Source organism: Vicia villosa, linkage group LG5 (genome assembly GCF_029867415.1).
Source record: "Vicia villosa cultivar HV-30 ecotype Madison, WI linkage group LG5, Vvil1.0, whole genome shotgun sequence".
NCBI lineage: Eukaryota > Viridiplantae > Streptophyta > Magnoliopsida > Fabales > Fabaceae > Vicia > Vicia villosa.
The window spans coordinates 127,854,669-127,874,574 of record NC_081184.1 but is presented as its reverse complement, the minus strand read 5'-3'; the positions used below and the strand labels follow the sequence as shown (position 1 = coordinate 127,874,574).

At 35.2% G+C, this 19,906-nt stretch overlaps 2 protein-coding genes across 3 annotated transcripts; one reads left to right on the top strand and one right to left on the bottom strand.

Moving 5' to 3' along the window:
- The first annotated feature begins 553 nt into the window (after nucleotides 1–553).
- Nucleotides 554–8,958, top strand: LOC131605396 (uncharacterized). The gene is made up of 15 exons (XM_058877753.1): nucleotides 554–1,269; nucleotides 1,388–2,188; nucleotides 2,275–2,403; nucleotides 2,491–2,636; nucleotides 2,743–2,953; nucleotides 3,079–3,316; nucleotides 3,403–3,553; nucleotides 3,633–3,934; nucleotides 4,510–5,927; nucleotides 6,040–6,159; nucleotides 6,775–6,920; nucleotides 7,009–7,219; nucleotides 7,534–7,771; nucleotides 7,956–8,106; nucleotides 8,276–8,958. Exons 1-15 carry the CDS (start codon nucleotides 810–812, stop codon nucleotides 8,567–8,569), a joined length of 5,016 nt encoding a protein of 1,671 aa, XP_058733736.1. The 5' UTR covers nucleotides 554–809; the 3' UTR covers nucleotides 8,570–8,958.
- Nucleotides 8,959–17,721: 8,763 nt separating this feature from the next.
- On the bottom strand, nucleotides 17,722–19,443 carry LOC131607293 (myb family transcription factor PHL8-like). Of its 2 annotated transcripts, none has more exons than XM_058879306.1 (6): nucleotides 19,149–19,443; nucleotides 18,989–19,065; nucleotides 18,856–18,910; nucleotides 18,681–18,756; nucleotides 18,523–18,589; nucleotides 17,722–18,441 (listed from the first exon to the last, which is right to left on the bottom strand). In XM_058879306.1, exons 1-6 carry the CDS (start codon nucleotides 19,270–19,272, stop codon nucleotides 17,857–17,859), a joined length of 984 nt encoding a protein of 327 aa, XP_058735289.1. In that variant the 5' UTR covers nucleotides 19,273–19,443; the 3' UTR covers nucleotides 17,722–17,856. The 2 variants fall into 2 exon arrangements, with proteins under 2 accessions (XP_058735289.1, XP_058735288.1); XM_058879305.1 differs by having other exon boundaries at nucleotides 18,523–18,592; nucleotides 19,149–19,434.
- Between the last annotated feature and the right edge of the window lie 463 nt (nucleotides 19,444–19,906).

Sequence of the window (19,906 nt, the reverse complement as noted above, 5' to 3'; positions counted from 1 at the left end):
TACTTTTATTGAACTGATTCATTAGGTTTGTTTATGGTATGATTGGCAGCGTCACAACTGAAATTTCAATTCAAATTTTGAACTCTCCTAAGTTATTTTTGCAGGGTCACAACTGAATTTTCAATTAAAATTTCGAACTCTCTTATTCATGTTTCTTTTATGTAGTCATGTTCAAACTCTATCCTCTCAGAAGTTGCATGGCCTCTTCTCCACAACAATACAACCATTCAAGATAATCGCTAGACGCTTGGTGGTCCAAGGTTTCACTATCACTTTACATGTGAAACTTTATAGTCTCCATGACTTTTGAAACCAAATAACAAGTTAGTATTCTATGAGTCTCTGTCAAGAAAATTGGTTAAGGTGAATGAAGATTCATAGAACTAAGAATCAGAACCTGTTCAAACTCTAAACTTCGAACGATTTTCATAATTTTGTCTTTTGCGTATCGACAGCGACAGTAAAGTTTGAACCAAACATAATATTCAAGTCTATATGATTTTGCAGCCATCCCCGTTACAGAACGCGTAAACAACGATAGATTCCATTGCAAATTCTATAGAGAATCTTTGTATTTACTACTCCAACAAAATGGGAGAATATCACATCAGTCTATGCCTTATGCATCATGAGTAATTTCCCTTTGTTCAACAAAGTATCTGTCAAAACATAAGATGTTTGTACAACAGTTGACTTGACTACATTTTTCATGCATGACTTCTAATTCTAAATGTATATAAATAGAGTTTCAGTTTTTTCTTTCCTTCAAAGTAAACGTTTTAAGCTCTAACTCTTTTATTCGTTTTGTAATGAGTTTCATTACTTATATTCTATTTATTCTTTCTCTTACAGTTTCCAGTTCCATAGCAGGTGATTTCAAATCATCCATTACTGAATCTCTATTCATCAGTGATGGAGAGACCATCGTTTCACCAAATGGATTATTTGAGCTTGCTTTCTTTAGTCTTAAGAATCCAAACAAACGCTACCTCGGAATTCAATTCAAGAATATTCCAACTCAAAATGTTGTCTGGGTTGCAAATGGTGGCCAGCCAATCAACCACTCTTCTGCTGTTTTGACACTAAACAGTTCTGGCTGTTTGGTCCTTACTCACAATAACAACGTTGTTTGGTCCACAAATACTTCGACAAAACCACTGAAACCAGTGGCACAACTCTTGGATACGGGTAATCTTGTCATAAAAGATATTGTCGACGAAACCTATCTGTGGCAAAGCTTTGACTATCCTTCAAACACATTGTTGGCAGGTATGGTTAAGATTGTTGGTCTAGTTCTTAAATTGTGATATTGTGTCGTGTCTAATTCTATCTAGGATTTTGTTTCGATAAACAACTTAATTTTTCATCCTCTTCTAAATTCAAACAGGTATGAAGTTGGGATGGGACCTTAAAAGAAATTTGAATAGGCGTCTCATAGCATGGAAGAGTGATGATGATCCAACACCAGGAGACTTTACTTGGGGTGTCGTGTTGAATAACTATCCTGAGATCTATATGATGAAGGGAGAAACAAAGTACCACAGACTTGGACCATGGAACGGCTTGCGTTTTAGTGGTATGCCAGAGATGAGGCCTAATCCTGTATTCAGTTACAACTTTGTCTACAATAAAGAAGAGGTTTATTACTCATGGAACAGCAGTGGTAGCTCTCTAATATCAAAAGTGGTACTTAACCAAACCAGTAACGAACGTCCTCGCTATACATGGTCAAAATCTGACAAATCATGGATGCTTCATTCAAACATGCCAGGCGACTATTGCGATCGTTATGGTCTGTGTGGAAACAACGGATATTGCAACATTACTAATTCACCAGTATGTGATTGTTTACAAGGGTTCAAGCCTAAGTTTCTTGAAAAATGGAACTCAATGGACTGGTCCCAAGGGTGTGTCAGAAATCCTCCATTGAACTGCACCAGTGATGGATTTATCTCAATGACAGGCTTGAAAGTTCCAGATACTACAAATACTAGCGTGGACAAGAGTATTGGTCTAGAACAATGTAGACACAAATGCTTGAAAAATTGTTCCTGCGTGGCCTATAGAAATATAAATATAAGTGGAGCAGGAAGTGGCTGTGTTATGTGGTTTGGTGAATTAATTGATATCAAACTTTTTCCATTAGGTGATCAAGTTCTATATATCCGAATGCCTGCTTCAGAATTAGGTGAATACTTCATTAATTTCACCATTAAAGTTTAAGCCTTGTATTTGAATATGAAGTTTAATTTAAGTTATTTTGTTTTTATGAAGGCAAAAATAATACTGAGGTTGAGCACAGGAGGAACCTGAGAAAAAAAGTTGTAATTAGTGTTTCTGCAGCTTTGGGAATGTTTTTAATTGTTATTTACTTTTCCTACAGATTCAGGAGGAGTATTGTTGGTAAATCTATTCTTCCGTTCTCTAAAATTCACCGAAAAAGTGGCATCGGCTACATAGTTATGAATTATTATTTTTTCTATTTTCCAGGGAAGTCGACGACAGAAGGTGACTATGAAAGACATATGGATGATCAGGATCTTCCCTTGCTCAATTTGTCGACAATTATTATTGCCACTGACAACTTCTCAAAGAAGAACAAAATCGGAGAAGGTGGTTTTGGACCTGTTTATATGGTAACTCAATATTGGAACATGATTACTATTACTAAGTAAGAATAGTTAGAAAAGTAGTAATAATAAAGAACATCTAACCATATGAATGTGATTAATGATTATCCAGGGAAAATTAGGCAGTGGGCTAGAAATTGCTGTAAAGAGACTTTCACAGAGCTCAAAACAAGGGATGAGAGAGTTCATTAATGAAGTAAAACTTATTGCAAATGTTCAGCATCGAAATCTTGTAAAGCTTATCGGCTGTTGCATTCAGAAACACGAAAAGTTGTTAGTTTATGAATACATGGCTAATGGTAGCCTAGACTACCTCATCTTTGGTATGTGGTCTCAATAAATTTTATATTTAAACTCACTAGTGTTCTATGATTTAGTGATTAGTGAATGTTTGTAATAAACTTTGAATATTCATTATTTCATGACATATTTGTTATGAATTATGCAGATCGTACCAAAAGTCAACTGCTAGATTGGCCAAAGCGTTTCAACATAATATGTGGAATTGCTAGAGGGCTTATGTATCTTCATCAAGATTCTCGATTAAGGATTGTCCATAGAGATCTCAAAGCGAGTAATGTTTTACTGGATGATACTATGAACCCAAAAATATCAGATTTTGGAATGGCTAGAACTTTTGGGGGAAACCAAATTGAAGGAAACACAAATAGAATTGTTGGGACATAGTAAGTGTTTAACTATCCAAAACCATAGTTTGTTTTTACACTTATGACATATATTTTTATATTTTTCTCTCAATGATTCATTGCAGTGGGTACATGGCACCAGAGTACGCTATTGATGGACAATTTTCTTCGAAATCTGATGTTTTCAGCTTTGGTGTTTTAATATTAGAGATTATATGTGGGAAGAAAAACCGAGTGCTTAATCGTGCAAAGCAAACCCTAAACCTTGTTGCTTACGTAAGCACTGGGACAAATGTTAATTTGTTCATGTTAAAAGTTTATCTGTTACTAACATTTTTCATCTTTTATGATTTAGGCATGGACATTTTGGAAACACGGAAAAGCTTCTCAACTAATTGACTCGAACATAGAAGATTTATGCATTGTATCAGAAGTATCGCGTTGCATCCACATTGGACTCTTATGTGTGCAACAATACCCAGAAGATAGGCCTACCATGGCTGATGTTATTCTAATGCTAGGGAGTGAAATGGCATTGGATGATCCTAAGGAGCCAAGTTTTATCACAAGGAAGGAATCTACTGAAGCAAATTCGAATTCAAGTGGGAAGGATATAAGTTCAAACTATGAAATGACCATAACTACTTTAAGTGTTCGGTGAAATTCAATAAGATAGCTGTACATAATATTGCAGTCAAGGAGAAATAATTCCATGGTAAACAAAGTAACTAATAAAGGACTAGTGTTTAAATGCTTGTGTACATGAATGTTTAAAGTAAATTTGGCTACACTTAATTTAAAACTGTATAATAAATACAGAAATGTAAACGAGATTCTTGTTCTGCAAGAGTTTACCATGTTTAGTTCTTGGACAGTCTTATATAATATAGCCAGTGTCAGTCGATTCCATCTTTCTTCTTACTATTATACTCAAACCTGCAATGCAAAATATTAAAAAAAATTAATAAATATCTTAGTCCCTAATCTACATACTTTAGATACTAAATTAGAGAGAAAATGATACTCCTTGGACTAAATTGATGGTTTGTTCGTGAATAATTCCCGAGATAGAAAGGCATAAGTATTAAAGTCAAAATAATACTGCTATGACTAAGGAATGAGTCCAAGTAAGAAATGATGCTACTGACCATTATTTGTGAAGTTTCATAACAGCCACAACAATATTGCCTTTGATGAATACAAATCACCCACATGTTTTTTTGACTTGGACTTTGGAATGAGGAACAAATTGTGGTTTTTAAAAACTTCCTCATTCTTAACCTTAGACTCAGACACACTAGCAAAATCCAATCATCAATAACCAAATACCAGTGTCATGCAATGGAAATTCTTTCTTTCATAACTATGATGATTGCTTACATGATTGTACCAATTATAGCAACTAACTCCATCAGTGTGTCTGAGTCTTTAAGTGATGGTGAAACTTTAGTTTCAAAAGATGGACAATTTGAACTGGGCTTTTTTAGGCCGGGCAATTCTACAAGACGTTATCTTGGGATTTGGTACAAGCAGGTGCCTAAAACAAAAGTTGTTTGGGTAGCAAATAGGGCCAACGGCATCAACAATACCTTAGGCATCTTAACACTGAGTACCACAGGCAATCTCATACTCCAGCAAAACGAAACTTCTGTTTGGAGTACACCATCAGAAAAACAAGCACAGAAGCCAATAGCAGAGCTCTTGGACAATGGCAATCTTGTGATAAGAAACCAAGGAGAAACAGATCCAGAAGGAGGAACCTACTTGTGGCAAAGCTTTGACTATCCGTGTGATACAATTTTGCCAGGGATGAAGTTGGGATGGGATCTCAAAAATGATTTTGAATGGAGAGTAACTTCTTGGAAGAGTCCTGATGATCCGTCACCAGGAGATCTTTCTTGGAGTCTTGTGCTTCATAATTATCCTGAGTTTTATCTGATGAACGGAACAGAGAAATACTCTCGGATTGGACCATGGAATGGACTTCAAATAAGTGGCCTGCATGGTCTAACACAAACTTCTGTATTTGATTTCAAGTATGTTGCTAATAATGATTTGAATTATGTGTCTAATAAGGATGAGATGTTTTACTCCTTTACCCGCAAGAATTCTTCTGTCATAGTCAATGTTGCGTTACAGCTACGTGCTTTTATCATCTCTGTGTGGTCAGATCATAAAAAACTTTGGGTCATATATTCAGAGACCCCACTTGACCAGTGTGACATCTATGGAACTTGTGGAGCCAATTCCATGTGCTCAATTGACAAATCACCTTTTTGCGAATGTTTACTCGGGTTCGTTCCAAAGTCAATGCAACAATGGGCCTTATTAGACAGGAGTCAAGGGTGTGTCCGCAACATATCATTAAGTTGCAACAATCCACAAATGGATAAGGATGTGGATGATGAGTTTATCAAATACAGGGGCGTCGTAGTACCAGACACTACACATACTTTATTGGATGAGAATATTGATTTAGAGTTATGCAGAACTATGTGCTTGAATAATTGCACTTGTACAGCTTACACTAATTCAGATATAAGTGGAAAGGGTAGTGGCTGTGTCATGTGGTTTGGTGATCTAATCGACATAAGACAGTTTGACACTGGTGGCCAAGATCTCTATATTCGTATAGCTCACAAAGTAACAAGTAAGTAACAACTTTTTCTCTCCTTCCATTCTCCTTGCTATGGAAAACTTAGGTATTATCACACTTAAATCCGAGGATGTATCTTTTAAGTTTATTTGTTTCATACTTGAAGAGGCTTCAAACGGGCACAACAAAAGCGTGATAACCATAGCTACTACCATTGCTGCTGCAATTTCTGGGATGCTTTTATTTTGCATATATGTGATATATAAAGTCCGAAAGAGAATTGCGGGTAAATTAGTTTTTCTCATTTATACTATATCATTATGGAAGCACTTTTCTATCCATGATTTTTAAATTGAAAAATCAAAATTAGAAATACATGTAATTCTCAAGAGACAGTCTTTGGGGGTAATCATTGCCTATCAATAAATTTGAGGTCAAGTCATTTTTTAATATTGCTTTGCTGCCATTGATTATACAATTCAGGATTCTAACTGTTTCTTAGATTGGAAGATATAACTGTTTCACATATTAGTAAGGATCAGAACATTGAGGTGCATAGCCTAGTAAGGGTAGCAAAACTTGTTGGTTCAAGGAATTGGCTGGGGAATGCCCCACCCTTTGATGCAATATAAATTTATAATGACTCTCTCATCATTCAATGAATGTTGCTGTTAAATTTCAAAATAATAAACGAACATGACATTGAATTTGGATAGTTTAATGACCTAGAATTTCAATATACAAATGTAAGAAATTGAAAGAGCGATATCTATTTTCAGTTCTATTGCCATCTCTAAATTTAATATAACATATTTGTCTAACTTAATCAGCTCAAATGATCCTCTCCTTTCAAGTTTCATAATATCACTGAATATATGATTTCCTCTCTTTTATTTTTTAGATAAATCAAAGACAGAAGATAACATTGAAAAGCATCTACAGGATATGGATTTACCGTTATTTGATCTGCAAACAATTGTTATCGCCACTAGCAACTTCTCCTTGAATAATAAGATTGGACAAGGTGGTTTTGGATCTGTATACAAGGTAACTGAGTTAATATTCAAGTATTGAGTACTAACCCAAGAAACAACTAGATAAGTTTTTATATTATTAATTGAAAGCGATTATGCAGGGAAAATTAGCAGATGGACAAGAAATTGCAGTTAAGAGACTTTCAACAAACTCTGGACAAGGAATTACCGAGTTCCTAACAGAAGTAAAACTGATTGCAAAACTTCAACACCGAAATCTGGTTAAGCTTCTTGGCTGTTGTGTTGGAGGACAAGAAAAATTGCTAGTATATGAATACATGGCTAACGGTAGCCTTGACTCCTTTATCTTTGGTAAGGAATACGAATATTGCTTACATTAGATGCAACATGTTTATTTATCTCAGAGTTATCAAATATCCATCATTGTGGCGCTATGGCTGATATACATGACAGTTTTTGGGCTCACCAAAAATGTATATATGGCTCAATATTGTTAGTTTTTCCGCCATATCCGCTATAATAGCGCCGCAAATCGGTTGGTATGGCGGGATTTTGGCTCTCCACCATGGACCCCCATGCGCCATCGACAATACTGATTTATCTACATCTCTTATATTTGTTTATTTATCAAATTGACAATGACATGTTTGTTTTGCAAAACTCAGATAAAATAAAAGGTAAATTGTTGGAGTGGCCCGAACGCTTCCAAATAATATTTGGAATTGCTAGGGGACTTGTGTATCTTCATCAAGACTCTCGATTAAGGATTATTCACAGAGATCTCAAAGCAAGTAATGTATTATTGGATGATAAGTTGAATCCAAAAATATCAGACTTTGGAATGGCTAGATCTTTTGGAGGAGATCAAATTGAAGGAAATACAAATAGAGTAGTTGGAACTTAGTGAGTGTCTATCTGGTTTTGATTTTCATTTTCTACACTTAGCAAATTCTGCATTTGCCAAAGTCAAACAATCTAGAACAATGAATTTAGATTGATCGACAACGACAAATGCAAGAGTCTCTAGCTTGATATTACTTACTTTTATCTTATATACGAATATTGTTGTTCTAATTGTTCCTATCAGCGGATACATGGCACCAGAGTATGCTGCTGATGGACAATTTTCAATCAAATCAGACGTCTTCAGCTTTGGTGTTTTACTATTGGAGATTATATGTGGGAACAAAAATAGAGCACTTTATCATGAAAATAAGACACTTAACCTTGTTGGTTATGTAAGCCCTTACATATTTGTTTATCTACTTATCAATGTTGAAGTTGAAATGTGAATAAGAGGATATTATAGAAATAACTTTATACATAAGTGCTTATGCTATAACTTGCAAATTAAACTGTTTAGCCAAACAGGGTCTTAGTATTTATTTTTTGTTTTTGATTATGCAGGCATGGACACTTTGGAAAGAGAGAAAGTCATTGGAGTTGATTGAGTTAAGAATAAAGGAGTCGTGTGTTGTTTCAGAGGTATTGAGGTGCATCCATGTGAGTCTGTTGTGTGTGCAACAATACCCTGAGGATAGACCTACAATGACATCTATAGTTCAAATGCTAGGTAGTGAAATGGAATTGGAGGAGCCTAGAGAGCCAGGTTTCTTTCCAAGGAAAGTTTCTGATGAAGGAATTCAAAATGAAATGAGTTTGAATGAGGAATTAACCATTACATCGCTTAATGGTCGATGAAAACCTAGAATTGAGTGTATAATAAAGCAGATTTTAATGGATAGTAGATTACCTGGTTGCTCTTGCCAGAATCAGAATCTCGATGTGTGCCACTGCCATGTTTCGATTGTTGTTCTCTCTAGAATCTTGTTGTGCGCTACTGTGGCGAGAATCGTAGAACCAGCTTTGCTCACTCGCCATTTCTCCATTTTTTCCTTTTGCTTGATTTCAGAATTGAGATTACTGAGTTTTTGTATCTACTCTGTTTGATTTCATTTCTCTGAGTTATGTATTTAATTTTTTTGAAAGTTGTACATTCAACTAAAAATGATTTTTTTTTAAGTTATAAAACATTATAATTATAATGTTTCTAGTCCAATTTTAATTCTAGTAAAATATCAAATAATAGAATGAATTTTTTATTCGGTTCTCTTTCATAATTTTTACATCTTTATCAATAATAGAATATCATTAGTGAATTCACATGTGTCGACACCCCATACTAAAATGGTGTCGTAGAAAGAAAAAATTGTTACTTGAAATCGTTCGAAATCTTCTCTTCCAAATGTCTCTTCTAAATTAAATGAAGTGAAGTAGTTTTGACCGCTTCTTATCTAATTAACCATATTTCATCTCTTATTATAGATAATGTTAGTCTTGTTTAGTTTATTATCTCACTTTTTCTTGCCCTTCTATGTTGATGGATCTCAAATCTCGAGTATTTGTTGAGTAGCTTTTGTTCATATCTATAAGAAATACCGAACTATGTTGGATTTGTGTGCCCTTAGATGTGTTTTTGTGGGTTATCCTCCTACCAGAAGATGGTATAAATGTTATGATCCTCTCAATTGTTATTACATTGCTTCTAAAGATATCACCATTCTAATCAAGCACTTGGGATCCAGTGGTAAAGAAGCTCCTGCTAAGGACGTAATCCAGAGAATACCGGGTTCGATTCTTAGGTGGAAACAATGCTTGGGCAGTGCCCATACCTCTCGGCACAAGCTCTGGATTACTAGGGCCCCTTTCTCCTAAGAACCAAAGTGCGAAAGGCAAAAAAAAAAGATGTCACCATTCTCAAAAATGTATTTTACTTCACTCGTCCTCAGACACGGGAGGAAAGCATGAATGACTTTGACTCTGAGTTTGAGTTTTTGATCCTTAGCTATAATTTCCCTGAGTATAGATACCATATTTCACAATATGTCTCCTCTAAACATCTTTCTATGCAGTAACAAAGTGTTATTGCATCTATTGATTATGTGAAAATCCCATCATTTGTTGAAGAAGTAATGAAATATAAAAGTTAGACTCGAGCAATGAATGAGGAAATGAAAGCCCTTGCAAAAAAATGATACTTGAAAAATTGTTGAGATGAAGAGAAGCAAGAAGTTAGTTGGATGTAGATGGAACTATATTGTAGAGCACAAATCAAATGGAACCTTTGATAATTACAAGGAAATACTAGTAGAAAAAGGTTATACGTATACATATGACGTTGATTACGAGGAGACATTTGTACCAATGGCAAAGATGAATATTATTCGAATCTTATTATCTATTGATGCTTGTTTTGGATGAGAATTACAACAATTTGATATTAAAAATGCGTTCTTGTATGGAAACTTAAAGGAGGGAGTGTATATGGAGATTACACCATATTTTAGTACCACGAGTGGAGCCAACAAGGTGTCTCGATTGGAGAACATCTTATATGGACTAAAGCAGTCCCCTCGAGCATCATTATGAAGATTCACAAAGAATGTGTTTAGGATATAAGCAAAGCCAATGAAATCACATTTTGTTTTTTATGCAGACACAACGAAGAAAGCGGGTTGTACTTTTTATTTTTGTTAACGATATTATTGTTATAGGAGATGATTTGACTAGAGATAACTACTTAAAAAGAAATTATCAACAAAGTTTGAAATTAAAGACTTTGAAGAATTTAAGTACTTCTTAGAAATTGAGGTTGTCCGTTCAAATAAAGACATTTTTATCTCTTAAAAAAATATAATTGATCTTTTGCAGGAACAAGAAAACATGAATGCAAACTTATTACTATTTTTACTGAACAAAATCATAAGATGAACTAAGAGGAGAAAAGTGTCAAATTTGACAAGGGTTAGTATCAGATATTAGTTGGAAAGTTTATTTACTTAATAGATTGTGAGATATTTGATCGAACTCTAGTATGGTCGAAGGGTAGCTTCTTGGTTCGACAGAATTAAGCATGAAGTCGAAGGTTGTTCACATGCTTGTGTCGAAGATGCTAGGGTTGTTAGCATGTTAAATTAGGTTTTAGTGTTTAAACCCTAATTTGTTAAGTTAGCTTGTTTATTAAATTGACTTGTGTAATGGGCCTTGTGGAAAAAGCCCATTAGTTAGTATGTTAGGTTTTATTATATCATTGCTAAGCTGTAAATCCTAATTTAGGGTGAGAGAGGTTATTTGTTATTCTTGTAAACTTGTAATCTTGTTTTAAGAGAAAGTAAAAGAATAGCAGTTATAACCAATTCGTGTGTTCTTCTTCTTACTTGTTCTTTATTCTTCCCTTGCATTATACTTTGTTCTTGGTATTGAATTCACAACAAACTAGTGCGGTGAGCGTGGAGAAGATGTCTTCAACAAAGTATGAGATTGAAAAGTTCACCGGAGTGAATGATTTCGGTTTGTGGCGCTTGAAGATGAAAGCCCTACTGGTTCAGCAGGGTTGTTTGGAAGCGTTGAAGGGAGAGGCAGCCATGAATGCTGCATTAACGGCAGCGGAGAAGACAACTATGATCGAGAAAGCACACAACGCAATTCTGTTGAGCCTTGGTGATAAGGTTCTACAACAGGTATCAAAGGAGACGGCGACATCAGGGTTATGGGCGAAACTTGAAAGTTTGTATATGACCAAATCGCTGGTAAATCGACTCTACCTAAAGCAGGCATTGTATTCATTCAAGATGATTGAAGACAAAGTGTTGGCTGAGTAGTTGGATATGTTCAACAAGCTGATTTTTGATCTTGAAAATATTGATGTGAAGATCGATGATGAAGATCAAGCGCTGTTACTATTGTGCGCTTTGCCTCGATCACATGCTCACTTTAAAGAAACTCTCTTGTATGGAAGGGAGTCCCTGACGTTTGAAGAAGTTTAATCAGCCTTGTACTCTAAGGACTTGAACCGAGAGGTTGAGAACCGATAATGGCCTTGAATTTTGCAATGAAGCGTTCGACAGTTTTTGTGCTGACTCTGGTATTGCAAGGCACAAAACTACTGCAGGTACTCCACAGCAAAATGGTTTGGCTGAAAGGTTTAATCGAACTATTTTGGAGAGAGTCAGATGCATGTTGACTAGTGTGGGGTTAAAGAAGGTGATCTGGGTTGAGGCTGTTTCGACAGCAACATATTTGATAAATAGATGTCCTTCGACAACGTTATATATGAAGACACCTGAAGAAGTTTGGTCGGGACATCCACCAGATCTCGACAAATTGAGAGTATTTGGCTGCGTAGCCTATGCTCAAATTAGGCAAGACAAGGTCGAACCTAGCGCTCTGAAATGCATGTTCATGGGATACCCTAAAGGAGTCAAAGCTTATAGGCTATGGTGCCTAGAGCCAGGTCACAGGAGGTGTATCACCAGTCTAGATGTAGTTTTCAATGAAGCTGAAACGGCTTTCAAGAAAACAGATGATGATGGTCGAAGTGCAGAAGAGCTGGAACAGGTAGAGATTCCTGTTTAGGTGGAGCATGTTGATGCTGAATTGCATATCCCTGATGAAGTCGAAGAAGAAGCAGAAGATGCTGAGGAAATTGAGGAAATTGTCGATGACTACCTATTTTCAAGAGATAGGTCGAGAAGAGCCATCAAGCCACCTCAGATACTTGGATATGCAGATCTTATAGCTTATGCCTTAATCTCTGCAAGTAAGGTTCTAGACGAAGAACCTAGAGACTACAAGGAAGTTATGAGGAGTCGAAATAAAACTGAATGGCTGAAGGCCATGGATGATGAGATGAAATCTCTTCATGATAATCATACCTGGGAACTGATCAAGAAACCTGCTGGGGCAAGGTTAGTCAGCTGTAAATGGATTTTCAAAGTTAAGGAAGGAATCGAAGGAGTGACGTCGAAAAGATACAAGGCAAGGTTAGTTGCAAGGGGTTTCACTCAGAAAGAAGGTGTCGACTTCAATGATGTGTTTTTTCCTGTTGTGAATCATAGGTCCATTCGAATGTTGCTTGCCGTGGTGGCACAATTCGACCTTGAGCTGAAACAAATGGATGTGAGGACTGCGTTCTTATATGGTGATCTAGATGAGACAATCCTGATGAGGCAACCTGAAGGGTATGTCGAAAAGGGGAAGGAAGAATATGTGTGCAAACTGAAGAGATCTTTATATGGGCTGAAACAATCTCCTCGTCAGTGGAATAGGAGATTCGACAAGTTCATGGCACGCATAAGTTTCATTAGAAGTCAGTTTGACCACTGTGTTTACTTTTGATTTCGACCTGGTAATTCATTTGTTATTTTGTTGCTTTATGTGGATGATATTCTCATAGCAAGCAACAATGTCGAAGATGTGATGAGGGTGAAGGCTAAACTCAATAAGGAGTTCGATATGAAGGATCTGGGAGCTGCTTCCAGGATTCTTAGAATTGACATTCCAAGAGATAGAAAGAAGTCGAAGTTATGCTTATCTCAAGAGGCATATCTACGGAAGATTCTCGAAAAGTTTGGTATGTCGAATTCGAAGCCAGTTGTGACTCCAACAAACCCTCAATTCAAGTTGAGTATTAATCAGTGTCCCAGTACTGATTGAAGGATAGAAAAACACTTAGAAAGGGGGGTTTGAATAAGTGTGACTTTAAAAACTTGTAAGATAAAAACAATAAACACAATTATTTTTATCCTGGTTCGTTGTTAACGAAACTACTCCAGTCCACCCCCTTAGAGTGATTTACCTCAACTGAGGATTTAATCCACTAATCCAACTGATTACAATGGTTATCCACTTAGAAAACTTCTAAGTCTTCTAGAGTATACATATCACAACTTGATCACTCTAGGACATCACCACTTAAAAAACTTCTAAGTCTTCTAGAGTCTACTGATCACAACTTGATCACTCTAGGAACCTTTTACAAACAATGTAAAATAATGTTTACAAGAGTAAGATTGCTTCTTATAAAGCTATAATCACAACAGTGATATTTCTCTTAAGTTCTAAGCTTAACACTCACTAAATATTACAAGAGTTTGTGAGGTTGAAGATGAAGTTCGTGAGCTTTGATTTTGACAGCGTTTTTGTATATTGCGCAAGTGTTCTCTATAGTTGCTTCTGATCAGAACTTCTATATATAGGCGTTTGAGAGAAGATGACCGTTGGGTTTCATTTAATGCTTTGCGTGAATAGTACAACTTTGCATTTAATGTTTCACACTTTTGTCAACTACCTCGAGCCATGCTTTTGATGCTTTTACTGACTTTTCCTTTTGTAGCTTCTAACGTTCCTTTTGTCAGTCAGAGATTAGACTTAATAGCCTGTCATCTTGTACTTGCTTCTGGACTCATGTTTGTGAATAACAATGTTTGAATATCAGAGTCAACAGCTTGGTGCAGAGCATCTTCTTGTCTTCTGACTTTGAAGAGCTTGAGCGTGATACCGTTCAGAACTTCAATGCTTCTGCTTCTGACTTCATGTTCTTCTGATGCTTCATAGTTCATGTTCTGATTCTGCTTGACCATCTTCTAATGTCTTGCCAGAGCATGTTCTGATGTAGCCATCCATAACCTTCTGAGTCAGTGCTTCTGAGCGCTGATTTGTGCATACTCTTTATGTATTTCCTGAAATGGAAAATGCAAAGGATTAGAGTACCACATTGTCTTATACAAAATTCATATATAATGTTATCATCAAAACATGGAATATTGATCAGAACAAATCTTGTTCTAACACTGATGTCAAAAGAGCCTATATGAATAGCATCCCATATGCTAATATAGTTGGTTTTTTGATGTATGCTATGGTCTGTACTAGACCCGACATATCATATGCAGTAAGCCTTGTAAGCAGGTACATGGAGAACCCTGGAAAGGCTCACTAGCAAGCATTGAAGTGGATTTTAAGGTACATAAACAGAGTCCTAATTATGGTGGAGCCTTGGGTGAAGATAGTAAAGCAGAAATTGAAGGATATGTTGACTCTGATTATGCAGGTTGTATGGATTCCAGAAAATCTATTTTCGGATATGTTTTCACTATGTTTGGCACTACAATTAGTTGGAAAGCAACACTTTAGAAGGTTGTTGCTCTATCAACCACTGAAGCGGAGTATATTGCCCTAACTGAAGCTGTGAAGGAAGCATTGTGGCTTGAAGGTTTTGCGAATGAGCTGAAACTTCAAGGTCGAGGTATCACTGTTAAATGTGATAGTCAGAGTGCAATACACCTGTCAAAGAATTCAGCCTATCATGAGCGAACTAAGCACATTGATGTGATGCTGCATTTTGTCAGAGGAGTAATCGAGCGTGGAGAAGTCCAAGTGCTGAAGGTTTCGACTGAAGACAATGCTGCTGATATGATCACCAAGACATTGCCGCAAGTTTTTTCACTGTATGTAGTTGATAAAGCTGCATGAAGAAAGCTAGTTTGTTCCCTTGACGTTGTAGAGTTAGGTCCAAGGTGGAGATTTGTGAGATATTGGATCGAACTCTAGTATGGTCGAAGGGTAGCTTCTTGGTTCGACAGAATTAAGCATGAAGTCGAAGGTTGTTCACATGCTTGTGTCGAAGATGCTAGGGTTGTTAGCATGTTAAATTAGGTTTTAGTGTTTAAACCATAATTTGTTAAGTTAGCTTGTTTATTAAGTTGGCTTGTGTAGTGGGCCTTGTGGAAAAAGCCCATTAGTTAGTATGTTAGGTTTTATTATAAATAGCATACTAGTCTCTCATCATTGCTAAGCTGCAAATCCTAATTTAAGGGTAGGAGAGGTTATTTGTTATTCTTGTAAACTTGTAATCTTGTTTTAAGAGAAAGTAAAAGAATAGCAGTTATAACCAATTTGTGTGCTCTTCTTCTTACTTGTTCTTTATTCTTCCTTTGCATTATACTTTGTTCTTGGTATTGAATTCACAACATAGATATTAGGCCAGATTTGGCATATGCAATTGATATGGTGATCCAATTCAAGCATGATCCGAGAGTGAGACATTTGCAAGTGTTTGATTGTGTTCTACAATATCTCAAAGTCATTTCAGGAAAAAAGACTATTGTTTAAAAGAGGCAAAATTTAAATATGAATGCTTACACTTATGTTGATTATGCAAGTTCAATAATTGATAGAAGATCTACTACCTCAGACTATTGTACCTTCTTGTGTGAAAACTTTGTTGCTTAGAGAAGTTAGAAGCAAGTGTAGTTGCTCGATCAAGCGTTGAAGCAGAATTCAAAGCTATGAGATTAGGAATATTATAGATGAAACAAGTGCTAAAAGATTTAAAGATACAATGTGAAAGTCTTATGAAGTTGTTTTGTGACAATAAATCGACCATCAAAATTGCACATAATCCAGTTCAACATAACAAAATAAAACACATTGAGATTGACCAGCATTTCATCAAAGAAAAATTAGATATTAGATTGATAATTACCACCTACATACTTTTTAGGCATTATTTGAGAGATGTGTTAACAAATAGTTAATCAATAGAACGATTCAACCAACTTATTTGAAATGATTGATATTTATTCATCAAATAATAACATTTATAGTTATTTTATTTTATTAGTATGACACTCATTAAATAAGTCTATTTATTTTAAATTTCTTTATTCAAATTAGTTTACTCTGTTAAAAAAACAAATTCGAAATATATTAAAATACTACTAGAAAGAGATGTCATGTCAAGATATGAATCACCAGCTTCTCAATTGATTCATGACAATCGATATCATATCTTAGAAACATAGTTAATTTATGAAAAAGTTAACAATGATTGGTGATAAATGGTATTAATTTTTCAGAGGGAAAGAAAGGTCAAAGAAAAATAGTCATGTGGGATCTGCTCGTGCTTGATTTAGTATCTGAGATCCTACAATGTAAAGTGTTTGGCTTAGAATATGATTTGTGATGCATGTAGCTCCAAATTCACATCTCTGTCTAAATCTAACTAACAAATATGACATTCTTGTTTTCATGATTATAGTTATTTATATACTTTCTCACTCTTGTGTGTACAGCAGAATCCTGAAGATATGTCTATACCATGACCTCTGTGACTATTTTTAGGAATCTGCTGCACACATTCTTGCAGTCAGTGAATCTAAACCTTTGGATTAATCTATTTGGAAACTTAAGAAGAGATGATACATATGGAACAACTAAAGAAGGGTACAAAATTAGAGGGTGAAGGATAAAAGATAAGTGTGTTAACTTTCTAGTTCTATTGGATCAGGTCAAACATATGAGAAATCTTTTTCTACTCTAGCATTGAAGCTTACTGCACTAGAGTTTAGTCTTTCGAAGATGATGGTTATGTCTTTTGAATATTTAAGATGACGTCTTTTGAATACTTATTAAGTTAAGGATTATGGTTATCCGTTATTAATTAAATTAGTTGAATGTTGTGATTTATAGATTATCTTTCCTATGTATTATAATTTGTTTTCTTCCTTTGGCAGGATCTTATGTGCCGTGCTACGATATACTAGTTTTACAATCTTTCAATAGCCGGCTGACCCTTCTTAAGATCTCATGTTTGACTATATCGAGTATGATAGACATAATGCTATGGAGAGCTTTGAAAAGTTTGAAATCAGGAATGGATTTGATTCACCAAGATTGAAAGCAGGGATTGATTACCTGATTGAACAATCATAAATTCAGTTAGAAAAAGAGCTTATATGAAAATGGGCAAAGTAGCTAATAAGCCCTACATAGTCAGTCTAATGGTATATTTTCATGTTGGTAAAAATTGGTTCACATCACAATCATGTTAGGTTTGATGTCATCAGCCAATATTATAGTAGGGTCTCAAGAAGCCTCTAAAGCATAACAAATTAGGCCAATATCTCCCTATGAAAATTTTCACAGTATTATTTGCTTACAGTTACACTATGATCCAATATCAGCAACAAGATCATGAAAACAAAAACAAAAAAAATTATGGAAGAAAAATGTGTCATATAAATATTATACTTTTTCTTTCCTTTCATTATAAAATATACATAATTTATACACAGATTTTCTCCTGAGAATAATAACTTTGTTACACATGTAAATATAATTATTACTAGAAAACATCTTCATTCTATCTAAAAGCTTGAACTGCAATTCAAATCTATTTCTAATGAACATGACTCAATCTCTCTCTCATACTTGCTGTTCAAGTCAAGCATTTGTGACACTTCAGATTCCTTCAATTTTTTGCCATCTGGTTGATCAACACTGCCACAATCAAAATCAGTAACAGCACTTCTTTTTCTACCACTAGCCCCATCATTAGTACCAATATCCATCAGTGGCAATTCAAACGAAACACTATTGTAATTCGGAGTGTTCTCTGCCTCGTTTACGGTTTGTTTTTCATCTTTTCGCTCGGAACTTTCAGATGATGTTAGAGAACTCGATAAAGAACACATAGTTCCTCTATTTTGTTTCCTCTCGCCAAAGTTTAAACTCAAACCTCGTGTTTCTGTTAGTTCTGAAATCGGAGAACTAGGACATGCATTGTTATTGATGGTTGATAGTAACTGAGAAAGTTCAGCTTTAGCATGTTCTACACCAGACACGGACGAAGAAGAAGAACCGTATCCTGCAAGTGCTTCTTGCGCCTTCATTAGTACCGATTGTAAGTACTTTCCTTGAGCCTCAATTCTAAACTGTAAATGTTTCTGCACCTGATCAAAATCGAAATCATGTTCAAAACTGATTAACATGTCCTTAATTGCATCAATTAGATCATAACTTTCGAGTGCTACCTCAATTTGTTCATAGAGTTTCTTTTGTACTTCCATTTGTATCTCAAGTGCCTCAGCAATCTTTAAACTTCTAGTAAACACAAAACATTCGATCAACAAAAATTCTAGATTATAGTAATACTGTTTAAGTATCTGCTCAATTTCAAATTAACTATTACTCCGTGGTTTGATTCGCGTTCGCGACACTGATTTCTCTGCTGCATTGACTGTCACTACTTTGAATCTCTATGTAATCTGCATCCATAAATCAAGAACTCAAACATTAAGCAAAATCATAAAATAAAATAAAAAACTACCAATGAATCATTCTATTACTTGTAAACAAAAACTAACCTTGTTTCTCATCAGAACATGTTTCTACAAGTTGGTTTTTTCCAAGTCTATATTTCTGTAATCACCAGAAAATAAGCAAATAAGCTCAAACTCTTAGAAAAATCTGATAACATAATCTGAAACTAGAAAAAACCTGTAAATGACTCTTGAGATGATACAAAGTGAGTCCTGGAATCGCCATCGCCCTCATCAAACTCTTCGGTGTCGCCTCTGCCACATAAACATAGTATGAAAAACACATTAAGATATATGATCAATCTAAGTAGTAAGGTGTTTGTGTCTGTGACACTTACTTTCTGCACCTCCAAGTTGGTTAATAGCATCAGTGAATTTTTGGTGAAGTTCATGAGTCCATTTCAACCTAGGCTTAGCATCAGTGGAAAGAACCAAACGCATGGTTTGGTTTTGTTGATCCATTTGCCTTTTTTTAGAAGAGTTACTTGTAATAGGGACTGAAACATAAATATACTTTTGATGCTTTTGTGACAATATGTGGCAACTATATAGTTTTTATTTATAAATTGAACATGTTGTTTGATTGATCTCACTCCATATAAGGAAGCATTAGTGGGGTTATGTTGGAGGAATATATGCCATGAGCTAGCTGTAATCTTGTGTAGCAAAAAATATTACTTTTTTTATATCCACTTTTTCTTTTTTAATTTTCCACATTATTCTTTCTTCTTTGACTTCAAAAGAGGTGGAGAGAATCTTTTGTTGGTATGATGTGGATATCATCTGCATTTACATGCGTTGTTTAGAGATTAAGATTTAGGGTATGATGCGAATATCTTCTGCATTTAACTGTTGAGATTTTTTTTTTGTGTTGAGATGATGACAATGTTCGTAAACTTTCTTTTGTATGTATGATCTAATTCCGCATGTAAATGTAGTATTTAGGGTTTAAGATTTAGGATATGATGCGAACATCTTCTGCGTTTTGCATAGATTAGTTTTTGAGTTAGAGATGATCACAATGTACGATAACACTGTTAATTTTTTATAGTTGAATTTTAAATCTAAGACTTCTGATTAAATTAAAAGAGATTTT

Excerpts from the sequence above, each read along its gene's own strand:
- LOC131605396 (XM_058877753.1), top strand. The coding sequence starts at position 810 with ATGAGTTTCATTACTTATATTCTATTTATTCTTTCTCTTACAGTTTCC. Across the intron at positions 3,554-3,632 it reads CCCTAAACCTTGTTGCTTAC|GCATGGACATTTTGGAAACA; the intron begins GTAAGCACTGGG and ends TTTATGATTTAG. Across the intron at positions 7,220-7,533 it reads CCTTGACTCCTTTATCTTTG|ATAAAATAAAAGGTAAATTG; the intron begins GTAAGGAATACG and ends TGCAAAACTCAG.
- LOC131607293 (XM_058879305.1), bottom strand. The coding sequence starts at position 19,272 with ATGGATCAACAAAACCAAACCATGCGTTTGGTTCTTTCCACTGATGCT. Across the intron at positions 19,066-19,148 it reads CCAACTTGGAGGTGCAGAAA|AGGCGACACCGAAGAGTTTG; the intron begins GTAAGTGTCACA and ends TTTATGTGGCAG. Across the intron at positions 18,757-18,855 it reads ATGTTCTGATGAGAAACAAG|ATTACATAGAGATTCAAAGT; the intron begins GTTAGTTTTTGT and ends TTATGGATGCAG.